The sequence below is a fragment of the Bison bison genome, unplaced genomic scaffold, assembly GCF_000754665.1.
Source record: "Bison bison bison isolate TAMUID 2011002044 unplaced genomic scaffold, Bison_UMD1.0 scf7180017864322, whole genome shotgun sequence".
NCBI lineage: Eukaryota > Metazoa > Chordata > Mammalia > Artiodactyla > Bovidae > Bison > Bison bison.
Window position 1 is genome coordinate 5,039,279 of NW_011494894.1, and position 14,681 is coordinate 5,053,959.

A 14,681-nucleotide genomic window follows, 5' to 3' on the forward strand; every position below is an offset into this window, starting at 1 on the left:
GACAGGGAGAAGACTCTTAGAGTCCCTTGGACTGCAAGGAGATCCATCCAGTCCATACTAAAGGAGATCAGTCCTGGGTGTTCTTTGGAAGGACTGATGCTAAAGCTGAAACTCCAATACTTTGGTCACCTCATGTGAAGAGTTGACTCATTGGAAAAGGCTCTGATGCTGGGATGGATTGGGGGCAGGAGGAGGAAGGGGACGACAGAGGATGAGATGGGCTGGATGGCATCACCGACTCAATGGACATGAGTCTGAGTGAACTCCGGGAGTTGGTGATGGACAGGGAGGCCTGGCGTGCTGCAATTCATGGGGTCGCAAAGAGTCCGACATGACTGAGCAACTGATGGGAAAATTAATAGCATACATGAGGATCCCATCAATATAACAGTGATCAGCTTTGTAGTCACAATAACCAAACGCCCCTAACATATCACACCCTTCTACAGATATGCCTGCAAGTGCTCCCACTTCGTGCATTAGTTCTAATTCCATCTTTATTTACCAAAGCTCCTTCCTCATGTATAAAAATAGCAAGTCTTTATGTTTCTCCTGTATTATAAACATCTAAACTTTAGAAACAGAATTTTCCTAGTTTAATTCTTAATTTAGAAAATAACTCAAACATTAATCAATGTTTCAAGGGAATTAGAAACAGAATTTTCTCTTTAGTTGAATTCTTAATGCATAAAATAATTCAAAGAAACATTAATCAATGTTTCAAGGGAATCAGAATCAAATAAAATGTTAGTACATGTTCTGACAAAAGGATTTTTCAGACTTGGCAATAGTTTCTTCACCTAACTAAGCACTCTGCTTCTCGTTCAGTCTTCTCACAGACGTGTGCAATACTACGTGTTCTAGATAACTAATGAGAACAGACTGCGGGGCAAGTCCACCGAACGCTCTGCGATGACCTAAATGTGAAGGAAATCCAAGGAAGAGGAGGTACATGCATACGTGTGGATGACTCATTTTGCTGGACAGCAGAAACAAGCACTGTGAAGCAGCTATACGTCAATAAAACAATTAACATTATGTCAGGCACCAAAGACACAAAACTGAAGAAAACTGGGCCGTGCCCTAATGTAGCTTACAGCCTAGTCATCTTACAGGTTCTCTGCGTGCATACTCACAGTTCTCTCTCCGCTAGGCTGTTCCTTACCAGCCACTCTACCAGAACTTAAGTCAAAAGGGTCACTAAACTGTTTCATTTTTTTAGTTAGATTTAGATTTCCAGCTATTTGTGACTCATGTGCCAACAATTTATAGACACTTTGTATCTTTTCTATTTAAAAAATTTTACTTCAGTACTCAATTTCCTACAGATACTGAAGAATCCTTTCTCTATTTTTAAACTTTCTTCTACCCTCCTGTGCCTTAGGCCTGTTAACTGCACGCACAGGCATTTCTATATATTATGCAGAACAATGGAAAGACCCAGTTCAGATCTAGGCTCTGCCATGCGCTGGCTTTATAACCTAGGGCAAGCCACTAACTCCGCAGAGGCTCTTCATCTTTATGGGTAAAATACAGATATCAATACAAATACACACAACATGTGAGAGTTAGATGATATAATGTATGTCACAAATTCTCAAACATTTTAAAATGTCTGTAGTTTCACCTGGATAATTTAGTGGATTGAAGTGCTTGCTGATTCATCTGTCCTCTCATCCAACAGTCCCTGCACTGTAAAAGATATTAGCTTCCATCATTTAACCTCCCTGACATCTGGACATCTTTCTAGCTCACTTAAATCCATCAGGTCTGGCTTAATATACATTTTTTTCCCATGGTCTAGTTTTGCTCAAAATTATAATGTCCTTGGTGTAAAACTTCTTTATAATAATTTCTCATATACTTGAAGTATTTGTTAGGTCATCACATCTCTTTTTCTTTTATAATGCAAATAACTAATTCTTTAAACTTCCTTATAACTTCCACTTAAAAACATTTCAGTAAAGTTTCTGTCTTCTAAGTTTTAGAGAAATAGGGTTCTTTCTATCTGCAATTAAAGTGATCTGAGATCCAGAGGAGAAATATCAAATGACATCCCCTATATGTGGACTATAAAAACAAATGATAAAAAGGAACTTACTTTAAAAACAGTCATAGAGTTAGAGAACGAACTTACAGTTGCCAGCAGGTAAGGATGGGGAAAGGGATATTTAGGGAATTGGGGATGGACGTGTACACACTGCTCTAATAACATGGATAACCAACAAGGACCATGTATAGCACGTGGAACTCTGTTCCGTGTTACATGGCAGCCTGGAAGGGATGGGAGTTTGGGGAAGAATGGATACATGTATCTGTATGGTTGAGTCCCTTTGCTGTTCACCGGAAACTATCACAACATTGTTAATAATTGGCCAAACCTCAGTACAAATTAAAAAGTTTAAAAAATAACAAATTTTAAAAAGTGGTATAAGATCTATGCAAGATATAGATACCTTGCATGAAAGACAAAAACAATGAAATGCGCAATATTGATTTTTTTTTTTACATTTTAACTGTATGGAATTGAATCATATTATAACACAAGTTTGCCCCTAACCATGGAGTCAGTAGAATACATTCATCAGATGAAGTTAATATTAAACTTTTCTCTTCATAAAGTTTACAGTCAGCATAGAAAGAATTAGGAAAGCAAATATTTCTATAGGAAAACTACATATTCCTTGGATTTCACTGCAGGAAATACATGATGTAAAATACCCCTAGAATATTTTCCTTCAAATCTTAAAACCTGAAACATCCTCTTTATAAGATCCCTAGTACAGAAATCACCAAAACCTAGTATTTTAAGACAGCATCTTACTCATGTGTGTTGATTCACACTGAGACATCAAAGAACGAAGGAACTGAATAAACTTAACTTTTGACAACCAGTAATGATTTGGAAGTTTTACGAGAACAATTTACGGCACTAGTATTTAAAGCAGGCATATATGTGTCTCGGGTCAACCTCCAAAAATAAAAGCTTCACTAGGAAGACTTCAATGTATTGAAATGTCTAGGAAAACAGATGAACTAATTCAATTCAATTCTTATTATTCAAACATGGATTCAGACTTCTAAAAATCAAAATGTACTCCTGTGAAAATAATGCAAAGGGGAAATATAAGGGGATTTTCAAGACTCCCTTACTGGGCTATTCATTATAAGAAAACCTAATTTAATTATCAATTGATACTCTTCATTTCTCCTTTTGCTTTTCCTCATTTTGGTTCAGAAATTATTTAAAATAGATGACTCTGTGATATAATCCTATAAAATTCCACACCCATAAGCTTTTAAATATGATTTTTTATACTGTCAAAACTTCTAATGACACTTTTTTGAGAAATTATTTCCTAATTTCTCAACTATTCCCTATTTTTACATTATCTCCTATTGACTTTCTAAATTTTATCTTAATTATTTTAAATATAAAAGTTATAAAGCAAAGTCATAGAATATTTAGCAAAGAAACAAAGAAAATATATTATTCACATATAATTTGATCTCCCTAATACAATTAACACCAGAATTTTCAAAACTTTCAAAATCCTGTTTATACAAAGTTTTAAGAAAATTCATCTCCATTACTTTTTTTTCAAGTACAGAACAGCAAAGTTAAAAAGTTGCTTATAGTTCCATTGACACCAACAATCACATTTATGTATGTATCAATCCAGATTCTTGTCCTCCTAGCATAATTATGAATGTCTTCTCTTTGTTTGTTATTTTGCTTGCACAGCTGTACTTCTGAATCTTGTGATAAACCCTGCTTGAGGTAAACAGAGTTTTTGGGAAAATCTCCTGTGTCTAGTTACATTATTACCTCCAGAGCGAGGAATTTGCACAATGAAATAAGCATATCAACCCATTCACATTCTCTCATGCTCATTAGTGGAACTGATTGACAGCCAGGTTCTGAGATCAGCATTTCCTTTCAAGGCTCTTTTGATAAATTGATAATGAACCTAACAGTCAGTGAGGGAAATTAAAGTGATGGAAAAAGGCCACTGGATCATTTACTTCTGCTGCTGTTGGACTCAAAATCCTATGATGCTGCCAAAACGGAAGCCTTATAAATGTCCATGGTCTCAGTAAAAACTAAAATTCCCACAGGGAGCATCTGAGTGGCTGACTCTAGGTAATGTGACCTGCAAGGGTTTAGGGAAAGGTAATTATCTGATCTCTTTTGTTTTCCACTTTCTTTTTTTAAAAAAAATTTTATGGGGATATACTTGCTTTACAATGTTGTATTAGTTTCAGGTGTACAGCAAAGCGAATCAGTTATACATACACATATTTATATTTATCTTTTTTAGATTTTTAGATCATTTCTCATGTAGGTTATTACAGAGTATTGAAGAAAATTCCCTATCATATACAGTAGGTCTTTACAAGCCATCTATTTTACATATAGTAGCATGTATATGTCAATTCCAATCTTCCAATTTCTCTCTCCCTTTCCCTTATTCCCTGATAACCATAAATTTGTTTTCCAGCAATTCCACTACTGGATATATACCCTGAGAAAACCATAATTGAAACCAATACATATACCACAATATTCATTGCTGCACTATTTACAGTAGCCAGGACATGGAAACAAACTGCTGCTGCTGCTGCTGCTAAGTCGCTTTAGTCGTGTCCGACTCTGTGCGACCCCAGAGACGGCAGCCCACCAGGCTCCCCCGTCCCTGGGATTCTCCAGGCAAGAACACTGGAGTGGGTTGTCATTTCCTTCTCCAATGCATGAAAGGGAAAAGTGAAAGTGAAGTTGCTCAGTCATGTCCGACTCTTAGCGACCCATGGACTGCAGCCCACCAGGTTCCTCCGTCCATGGGATTTTCCAGGCAAGAGTACTGGAGTAGGGTGCCATCACCTTCTCCGATGGAAACAAACTAAGTGTCCGTCAATAGATGAATGGATAAAGAAGATGTGGTACATATATACAATGGAATATTACTGAGCCATAAAAAAGAATGAAATTGGGTCATTTGTTGAGACATGGGTGAACCTAGCGTCTGTCACGCAGAGTGAAGTCAGTCAGAAAGAGAAAAACAAATGTTATAAATTAACACATGAATGAGGAATCTAGAAAATGTACAGATGGACCTAGTTTCAGGGCAGGAATAGAGACACAGGTGTAGAGAATGAACTGTAGACCTGGGGGGAAGGGAAGGGTGAGATGAATTGGAGGACTAGGTTCTACACATCCACAGTACTATGTGCAAAATAGACAGCTAGTGGGAACCCGCAGTACAGCGCAGGGAACCCGCAGTACAGCAGGGGGCAGAGTTCAGAGCTCTGCGATGAGTCTGGGGTCGCACAGAGGCGGACACAACTGAAGCGACTCAGCAGCAGCAGCCAGGCTTCCTGCCCACTTTTCGTCCTACTGTTTTCTTAACTAGCTGGTTATCGCTACTGATAGGTTTAAGTGCTGGCTTCCTCAAGGGTAACATTTTGTTTTTGAAGCAAACTAAGAAATGAAGAAACAAAGATACATCCTCTCTGCTTTCATGTGGACATAAAAAAGATGGACCGCCAATTGAAATTTTCATTCCACTGAATTCATTTATACAAACACCAATCTTGATATGTAATATATAAAATCCCTCCCCCAATTTTTGCCACTGTAGATTGAAACTGGTTTTTGGTATTCTTCAGTTTTGTCTTTTTTGGATCTTTATATTTTATTGTTAATGAGAAAAGGCTGCAGTAGCTAGACATATGCTATTTTTAACCAGAAAATTCTTGCTAATTACATTTCATAAAACTACTACCAAAACTTTAAAGTCTGGATGTTTAACTTTTAAAAGTATTACAGATAAAAGTTTCCAAACAGATCTGTGGAGGCAGAGCAAGATAAATGAGGTTATAAATTGAGCTATTGATTCTTCTGCAAGCAAGAAAAATATTCCTAGTGTGTATTCAATCCAAGTAGCTATTATATCTTTTAAGCTTTCTTGAACTATTTTTGATTTATTCTTTTTAAAACATGTAACTGCATAAAAGTGAAATTAATTTACAATTTATGTTTCAGTGTCAATGGTTGGCAAGCATCTTATATTCTCATGAATTATAATCCTAGGTACAGCACTTTATTTCATCAACCATCCACTGCTTTTCAATAATGTATTCAAGCAGAAAATAATCAGGGGGCATAATAAAGCTAGAGTCTTATTTTTAATAGACAGTGCTATCAAATTCTAGAATATAGTTTTGTTAGATTTTTAAAACCTAATTTTTCATCAAAATTGTTCACTCAAACTCAAGATCAACTAGACAGGCCAAAAAATAATGCCTTTAAACAGATTTACACCACTAGAGATTATACATAGGGGCTTTCCTGGTAGTTCAGACAGTAAAGAATCTGCCTGCAATGTGGAAGACCCAGGTTCGATCCATGGGACAGGAAGATCTCCTGGAGAAGGGCCTGGCAATCCATTCCAGTATTCTTGCCTAGAGAATCCCATGGACACAGCAGCCTTGTGGGCCACAATCCATGGCATCACAAAGAGTCGGACATGACCGAAGCGACTTAGCATGCATGCAGGCAGAGATTATACAAGCTAACCAGTAATCATATAATGACATATGTTTTTTGTATTTATATTTTGTATATTTTATGACATCTAACCTCAGAACTTAAATTGTTAGGTTACAATAAGTCTATTTACCAGAAAGAAGATAAAAGTTTTAGGGTTTCCTTTAAAAATATGCATTTCTATGTCATAGGTTCATACTTTAGAATAGATTCAAATATTGTTTTGGAAAATGTTGTCCATGAAACCACCTGAGAGGTCAGTTATAAATGCAGATCTCCAGGCCCTAACCCAGGCCTGTGAAATCAGAATCTCTGGGCATGAAGTAAGAAATCTGCTTTTTAAAAAGTTCCTTGGAAAAGTCTTCATCCATAAATGTTTGAGAACATCCATAAATGTTCAAATTGACTGAGCAATACTAAAGGACTAAACAGTTGACCTGGAGAAACAAGGACGGCTCTGATTCTTTTAAAATCCCATTGTAACAGAACATCAGGGAAAGAACCAAGGTCATATTTCAGAAGTCCATTACCATGTATCCTATCTGAAATAATCAGTTTGGTAAAAAAAAATAGTTCCAAAACTCTAGTAACTAAAGTTACTACTTGGATTGACTCAAATATTTAGGCCGTTTACCACCTGGAAATGCAGTGAACCATTTACAAAAGCAACATTCCCCCAGAGGTTTCAGCAGATCGACTAACTAATGAAAGACGCACAGTCATATAGTCGGATTGCAGTGTATATCTCAAATACCAGTGAGAAAACCAGAATCAGATGTCAAGCATTTTATTAAGTCTCACGGTAGTTTCACTTTGCTTTTTTGCCATTAATAGCATTCCAAGAAACTCGGTGGTAAGTTTCTTAAACAACAACATTATAACCCAGTGAGGCATGTTATAAAGTTATTTCTAGTGCCATAACCAAGTAGCCAGACCTGATTCTGAGGCAATCAGTCTCCCACATCAAGGATTTGAAATAAAATACTCTCCTAAGGCAGCAACTGAACCTTTCAGCTAAACAGTATAAAACTGCCAACAGTAAGTTGCTCATTACATTAAGACTCTAGAGACATTTAGAAGCCAAATAGGATTCTACTGAAAGAGATACTTGGGAATAGCTTCTGATCTTCATTTGTTAGTCTGGACTAACATACATATTTAGTAGCAATTAGAAGGCAATGGCAACCCACTCTAGTACTCTTGCCTGGAAAATCCCATGGGCAGAGGAGCCTGGTAGGCTGCAGTCCATGGGGTCGCTAAGAGTCGGAAACGACTGAGCGACTTCACTTTCACTTTCCACTTTCATGCACTGGAGAAGGAAATGGCAATCCACTCCAGTGTTCTTGCCTGGAGAATCCCAGGGACGGGGGAGCCTGGTGGGCTGCCGTTTATGGGGTCGCACAGGGTTTGACACAACTGAAGCAACTTAGCAGCAGCAGCAGCAGACCACATTGACGTCCCTGCTGGTCCAGGGGTTAAGACTGCCTTCCATGGCTGGGAGTGTGGGTTCAATCCCCGGTGCTTTGAGCTATTTGAACACCTTAGTCTATACAGACAATTAAGATTGGTTTATCATTAGCTTCTTTGTGTGTGTGTGTCTGCATATGTGTCTAAGATAAATAAGGTAAAAACAGCTCTGTTAAAGTTTCAATAAAATTTCACCTTGATAGGAAACATCTTAAAACTTAATTAAAACCATAAAAGTAAATTAAATATACAAATAATGCACTCAAATTGGGAACTTTGCTTTTTATTTTTTACCAATTAAAAGGTTTTTTTTTTTCAAGTTCGCAAAATAGATAAGAAATTTTAAACCTATTAAATCATCCAGAGACTATTTCTATTTCTACTCCCTTAAAATAAAGGTCTTCAATTACTAGGATTAACTGTTGATTAAGGTCAACTATTTGCTGCTGCTGCTGCTGCTAAGTTGCTCCAGTCGTGTCCAACTCTGTGTGACCCCACAGATGGCAGCCCACCAGGCTCCCCCGTCCCTCGGGTTCTCCAGGCAAGAACACTGGAGTGGGTTGCCATTTCCTTCTCCAATGCATGAAAGTGAAAAGTCAAAGTGAAGTCGCTCAGTTGTGTCCGACTCTTTGCAACCCCATGGACTGCAGCCTACCAGGCTCCTCTGTCCATGGGATTTTGTTTTAGTTTCCAGCTTAGTCACTTTCATACCCTCAAGGTCCACAAGCATTCTATTCTTCAACACTGTAATTGTTTGGGTAGATACCCTCAGATAGACAATTTAAGGGAATAGAGATCAAAGAAGGAAAACAGAAAGACACCATGACTCAGAAGTCACTGTCAGGACTTACCTTGCACGGTGAGGAAAACAGCCTCAGTCGATGATCCTCCTTCGTTGGAAACAACACAGCGATACTCTCCTGCATCGCTGAATTTCACACTCCTGAGCTCCAGGGAAAGGTTAGCCAAGATCCTCATTCCTGCTGTATCTGTCAGCCTGATATCTCGGTCATTCCTCTGCCAGGTTAGATTGTAACCCACTGCACTGACGACAAGGCATGTCAGAACTGCTGTTTCTCCAGGAGTGACGGTAACATTACTAGGCACTTGGATGACTGGCGGGGGCTCTGTGGGAAATGAGAAGATTCCACTTGAAAGATCCAGAAGTCATTTTACTCACTCATAGAGGTGGCTTAAAATTTTAATGAGAATGTATTGAATATCTGGTAGGAAAGACTGGTAGGAAAGACACAGTACAACAGAACTTATTCATTAATACAAATGGGGTGATCAAGTGATCAAGAGGGCTTCCCTTGTGGTTCAGCTGGTAAAGACTCTGCCTGCAATGTGGGAGACCTGGATTCAATCCCTGGGTTGGGAAGATTCCCTGGAGAAGGGAAAGGCTACCAACTCCAGTATTCTGGCCTGGAGAATTCCATTATCATCTAGTTGAAAAATGCTTCAAATGCATGTTTACATACCACAGTACACTAAAACTCAAATCTATAAGTTACAGCTGTGAGCATCAAAGAGGCATGGCAAAAAGATATGACTATGCTGATTTAGTATTACAGAATCTGTCAAATTTTGAAGAAAATAGCCATTTATGGATTTTTAAATTTAAAACCATTTATTTAGTGTTTTAAAGAAAACAGCACATGAAGGATGAGAGATACGGCAAAGATACAATGGCATCACTTTTAAAGAGATTATCACCTCACTAAGACACAGTGCAACAGCAGAGTAAAATGAATATTCCCTCAGAAGCAGCAGAATGTTTAAGAAATTCAAGTTAACAGTAGGGATAGACTTTTAATAAAAGTCTACACACAGGACCAAGCACACAAGAGGCATTGAGTGATGCATGCTCATTTCAGATGTGGTCAAAAGCCATTTACCAATTAAATGTTTAACCAGCATTTCTAGAGAAAATCACATACTGCTCTAGTTAGGTTTGAGGATAAACCTAAATGCCCCTGTAAAGCTCACTCCGCCCAAAAGCTTTAAAATAACCTGCTATACCAAGACATTGTTGAGCAATCACAGCAATAAAAAACTAGCTGGAAAGCCATGTGTCTGTTTCAGTTGAAATGTGAAAGAAGATCAGATATTCAAGACCCAACTTTACTCAAAACTGTATATAAGTACAGATGAGTATCTTAAGCCTAAAATCCCAAACCTGGAAATAATATGCCAAAAACAGAGATAACCATAGTGGTTATCTCTGAGAGAAGGAAATATGTATATTTTTTCATATTTCCCTTTATATTTATCTTTGTTTTCCAAACATTTTTGGAGGAATATATGCTATTTTAAATTATTTAAAAAATCTGTAATTTTTACCATTCTGCTATGTTTTTAAAACCTCTTATGAAAAGTTAATGAATCAGTTACAAAGAGTATATGAGAAACTGAGAAAGGTCTGACTGAATTCTAGTTAGATTTGACAAATAAAATGCAGGATGCTTTGCTAAATTTGAATTTTAGATTAACAATGAATATTATTTTATAATATATAAGATATTTTATATATTATTATATAATAATATATAATATTTTTGTAACTCATGAAATATTTTGAGACATATTTATATGAAAGTCACATGTAAGTGGGCATCCTTATTTTTACCTGCTGAATCTGGTAAACATAGGCTGCCTAATTTTATCCCAATTTACCTGGATGACCCTAGAAAAGGCAATATATTCACAATGTTTCCCTACCTGAAAAATGAGATGATTAAATTGGGTAATCCAGAAGACCCTTCTAGCGTCAAGGCTCTATGATTATAGCATACAAGATAATATAGACCAAAGACCCAGAAGTGAGCATTTGTGAATAGGTGTTAACACTCTATCAAAATCTTCCTGAAGACCACAAAAGGTGTTGTGTACCTTCCTTTGTTGTTGTTGTTCTTTTTAAACAACCTTCTTCAGTTAGACTAGGGATGTTTAGAAACTGTAAATCCTGTATTATCAGCATACAGGGGATGCCAGGTGCTCACCCAGATCCTTCTCAAGAACCTAGGCACTCATTTCCCTAACTGCTCTTGTTTGTTGACTACTGAGCTCAGAGCCAAGAGAGCTGACGTGCTCGGTCAGGCTCCCTTTCCACTGCAGCCCACTTCTGGTAACCACTTTATGAAGGAAAAACACACAGCTCTCTCGCCTCAATTCAAGGTCATCCCAGAGTCAAAGCCCCCGTTAGGATCCACTGAGGCCTCTGTTGTGATTGCATCACGATGTAATTTCTTGCACTCCTTCACGGGTGCTCTTCCGTAGAAAACTCCCTGATAACTTTCTCGCTTGCATAATCTGCCTTAGACTCTATTTCCTCTTCAAATATACATTCAAGTATGTCAAACACCAGTTTTCTACTAATATCCAGGGGTAGAAGAGCTCTTAAACATGACATCCAATACCACTGCTGCATAAATATCTGGAGATGATAAACATCATGCACACTGAAATATTTATGCATACGTCAATAAATGGGTGGTGATGGGAGAGATGATGGAGGAGCATGACAGCAGTTTACAGAAGAGTCTAAGATAACAAATTACTGGAAACAGCCTGGTCCCGAGAGGATGAGGGGTAGTCATTCCTAAGTGAAAGAATGGCTGAGGCTAAGATTAGGGAACCAGAGATGGAATCTCAAAACTGAGAAAGAATAAGTATGGGCCTTGTGACATTAAGTGAGGCTCACTAGACTGAAAGTCAGGAGGCCAGGAATCTACTTCTCACCACCAACCCACGTCATCAGAAATGGGGCACCTGCCTGCTCTGGGTTTCACTTTCTTTAGCTACAAAGTGATGAGGTGGTACAATATTATTTCCATGTCTTACCCTGTTCTAAAAGAGTATCCTGTAATTACAATTTAAGATTGCCTGACAAGTATTCTGTAATCAATTTTACATAAGGCCAAAATTTTGGTACTCTGTGTGTGTGTGTGTGTGTGTGTGTGTGTGTTGGGGGAGGGACATTATGCTAATAAATAAATTCAGTAGAGAAAATTAATATAACTTTGTACTAGTACTAAAGTACCAAATGCCACGTGTAGAGAGTTTTTCCTGCTTCTGCAGTTCTGTTCATTAGTTTCTATATGTTTATATGCAATAAACAAGAAGTATAATTCTTTTTACACCCATTTTGCACTTAAAATTATCAATATCAATATGTCCAATGAACCAAAAATCCTAAAAATCGTTGGCTAGAAGAAAATGCTGAAGATATTCAAGTAACATATTGGTAGGACTTTAATTTTCCTTGAAACATTTCTCAGGTGCTGTGTGACTTTATAAAATAATGTCCACAGTGACACCAGTAAAACATCACCATCCCATCATGCTGTGTTTCCCAACACTCCTGTCAAAATATAACATCTAATTATCCTATGAATAAACAACTGATTCTCTTGTGCTAGTCAGTAGCAACAGTAGGATGACTGAGCCAGGCCCTGGATGGAAGTTTAAGGCTGGTAGGTTAAAAGAAAATAAAAGTTCAGAAAGAAATGTCCACTCTTTCAAGTCCAAAGGGGTACTTCCTTGCTACTTCTATTTTTATAGGCATTGCCATATCATTCATACTTCTGCCTCCTCTTTGATGATTAAGCAATGGGACACAATTCCTGAAAACTGGCTTTGGCATAGTACAACTTCCCAGTGATACCATGGATGGGCTGGCACAGATTAACACTACAAGGGCATGGGCAGTGTGTATATTCAGAAGTTACTGATACCATAGGGCCAAATTCTTAGAAGTCAGTTCACAAGTCGTTTCTGGCACTTCCCAGTTATTTATGCGAGACGCCTGAGTCCACTCACTGAAATCTCTTTTCCCTGTTGTCCTTCTCTTAATTAATATTGCTGGGAAAAAACTCAAGTGCTCAAGTGTTTGTTTTCCCAGAAGCTGAGGAATGTTGACATGATTCCATGCTTTTCGTAATTACTGGAGATGAAAAAATGAATAGTTTATGATGTATGTCAACTTGCTAAATCGTTTCAGAAGACAAACTTTATTTTTCTAAGAATAAGAGAATACAAATAATTTACTGCAAGAAGAACAGGCTTGCATGCCTCAGTTTAAAAGTTCAGCTTGAACTTACTGATAATAAACGTAAACTCTGGGCTTCTAAATAGTCCTACAGTTACAAAGCTTCTTTTGTCTTAAATTTTACCAAGAAAATGCACCTCTGACTTTTCAGATGCACAAACTGCCAGTTGAGACATTGTTATAAGAAAGCTCCACAGGCATGTTTAGGTTGGAATAGGGTTACCATTAAACATACATCAACCCTAGGCTATGAGGCAGGCAGAAAATGACTGAGTCAAAATTTCTAATAAATTCTAGATATATGTTGAGTAGGTAGCTTAATCTTGATCACTGATAATATATGGTAGTTGTTTTGGTTTCTAAAGAATTCTGGGAGATTGGAGGAAAAAAATGATAATATAATGAGAGCCTTGTCTATTTATAGGAAACTTACTATTTAAATGTGAATTAATTAGCATGACTTCTGTCACTCTCAATACCAATATTGTAATCACTGAGGTCCTGTGTTTTTGAATGTGACACTTACTGTCTTCAACTCAGATGTCAGAATCCATTCACAAAAGCACTTTGCATACTATAAACATGGGAAGAGAAAGGGAAAGTTGAACCTTGCTATTCTAAAATGGATCTCTCCCTTTTTTCTCAAAGGAGAATGCCATATGGGGATTTCAAGATATTAAACCCCTACAATAATAATAACAACAACAATAATTTTAAAAACTCATGTCTATTAGTTGTTTCTATGTGCCTGATTCTATCCTGTGCTTAACATATACTCTCTCACTTAATCCTCATAATTTCTCCATGAAAAAAGAGACTATTACTGCTATTATCATCATTTTACAGTGGGGAAACCAAGGCACTGAGTTCTTAGGTAACTGGTCCAAGACGGGTCACCCAAGTTAACACACAGCGAAGCCTGGTTAACAAACATCCCATTTCCATACCTGCGTTGATACTGAGGCAACTGCCGAGGAGTTAGGGATAATTACCTGACACGTCGAAGAACGTCTGTGCTCGTCCAATCCCTGCAGTACTGACAGCAACGCACTCATAGGCGCCTTCGTCAGCCAGAGTGACCTCTTCAATATCCCAGGTCACGCTGGCAGATTCTCTGGGGTAAGAAAACAGAACCATGCTTAGTTACTACAAAAACAAGACCAGGCTGAAGCACTGATTCCGCTATTCGTTTTATTCATTCAAATGAACAAAGAAAACAGTTTAAAGAAAGTAAATTGATTAAACTGCAGATTTCTTTGTAGCTTAAAACTATACACCTCTTATATTTTAAACAGAAAGTGAAGCTTCTCTAATCTGAGCAAAAAGCAAAGACAGTAACTTTGGTTTTGTTTTTTTCTATTGATCTTCCTAGGTTCTAACAAGAGAAATCATTCCCAAATGTGAGAATAACTTTAAAGAGGCGGTGGATAGAAGAATGAACCTTTTTTACTGAGAAAATATCATGGAGACATCTTTGATTTTTCTCAAAAGTCATTTCAAAAAAACTGCCAATAATTTTACTTTTAATTTTCACTTTTTTCACATTAATAAGTCTACTTTCTTTTGAATATTATTTTTTGATCAGGCCTCTACCTTTACTGTTTAGAAATACAGTCT

The 14,681-nt window shown here is 37.4% G+C and overlaps 1 protein-coding gene across 3 annotated transcripts in view; it reads right to left on the reverse strand.

Annotated features, from left to right (window-relative positions):
• HMCN1 (hemicentin 1) overlaps nt 1–14,681 on the reverse strand; it is a 541,857-nt gene that overhangs the window by 306,634 nt on the left and 220,542 nt on the right. For all 3 annotated transcript variants that reach the window (XM_010853073.1, XM_010853072.1, XM_010853074.1), the window contains exons 10-11: nt 14,057–14,178; nt 8,866–9,141 (exon numbers count right to left, since the gene is read on the reverse strand). In XM_010853073.1, the coding sequence (XP_010851375.1) occupies nt 8,866–9,141; nt 14,057–14,178 (398 nt within the window). The remainder of the gene's footprint in view (nt 1–8,865; nt 9,142–14,056; nt 14,179–14,681) is intronic.